Source organism: Penaeus monodon, chromosome 15 (genome assembly GCF_015228065.2).
Source record: "Penaeus monodon isolate SGIC_2016 chromosome 15, NSTDA_Pmon_1, whole genome shotgun sequence".
NCBI lineage: Eukaryota > Metazoa > Arthropoda > Malacostraca > Decapoda > Penaeidae > Penaeus > Penaeus monodon.
In genome coordinates this window covers 7,407,539-7,408,187 of record NC_051400.1, presented here as the reverse complement: position 1 = coordinate 7,408,187, position 649 = coordinate 7,407,539, and the positions used below count along the sequence as shown (strand labels likewise).

The following is a 649-nucleotide window of genomic DNA, read 5'->3' as shown; positions in this document are numbered from 1 at the left end:
CTAAGAACCCACGCCCTTACCTGTCCTTCGAAAGCACACTATTCCGCGGGTTAAAAGACGAGAGGTTGCAGCTGGCTGTCACCTCCTCACAGCTCCTCCCGAAGCACTCGCACTCCCCAGGGGCAACGCAAAGCCCCTGGCCGCACCCTTCCGGACACACAGGGACGCAGGCAGGGTGAGCAGGGTCCTCCCAGGGAAAGGACTCCCAAGTGTTCCCCTGGCAAGCTACGGGTATGTCCGGTCCACCAAAGGGAGAGGCGTACCCTGGCAAGCAATGGATGACCACGCCCCCTTTCCTTATATGGAGGAAATGAGGGATTTTATTAGGGTCGAGAATAAGTCTTTTCGAATAACATTAAAAAAAAAATTAAGGATGTTTTCGGTATTAAATCTTATACACGTGGAGAATAATTGTTTTTGAATAGCAAGCCGATTAATGCACAGTGTGAAATTTTACACACAATAAATAACGTGTGTAAAAAAAATATATATTTTTAAAAAGGAATTAACCTCTGATGGGAGGTTTAAAATACATGTTTTATGGAGAATACGTATGTCTAGGAATTACAGATATAAAAATGGATGGCATTTGCGTCTGTATTAAGAATCTGACATTCACTACTAAAATATACATTCCTCTTTAAATGAA

General features: G+C 43.5%; 1 protein-coding gene across 1 annotated transcript in view; it reads right to left on the bottom strand.

Moving 5' to 3' along the window:
• Positions 1-649, bottom strand: part of LOC119582198 — a 9,050-nt gene that overhangs the window by 4,526 nt on the left and 3,875 nt on the right. Inside the window, exon 4 of the mRNA XM_037930432.1 lies at positions 21-296. Within this exon, the coding sequence (XP_037786360.1) occupies positions 21-296 (276 nt within the window). The remainder of the gene's footprint in view (positions 1-20; positions 297-649) is intronic.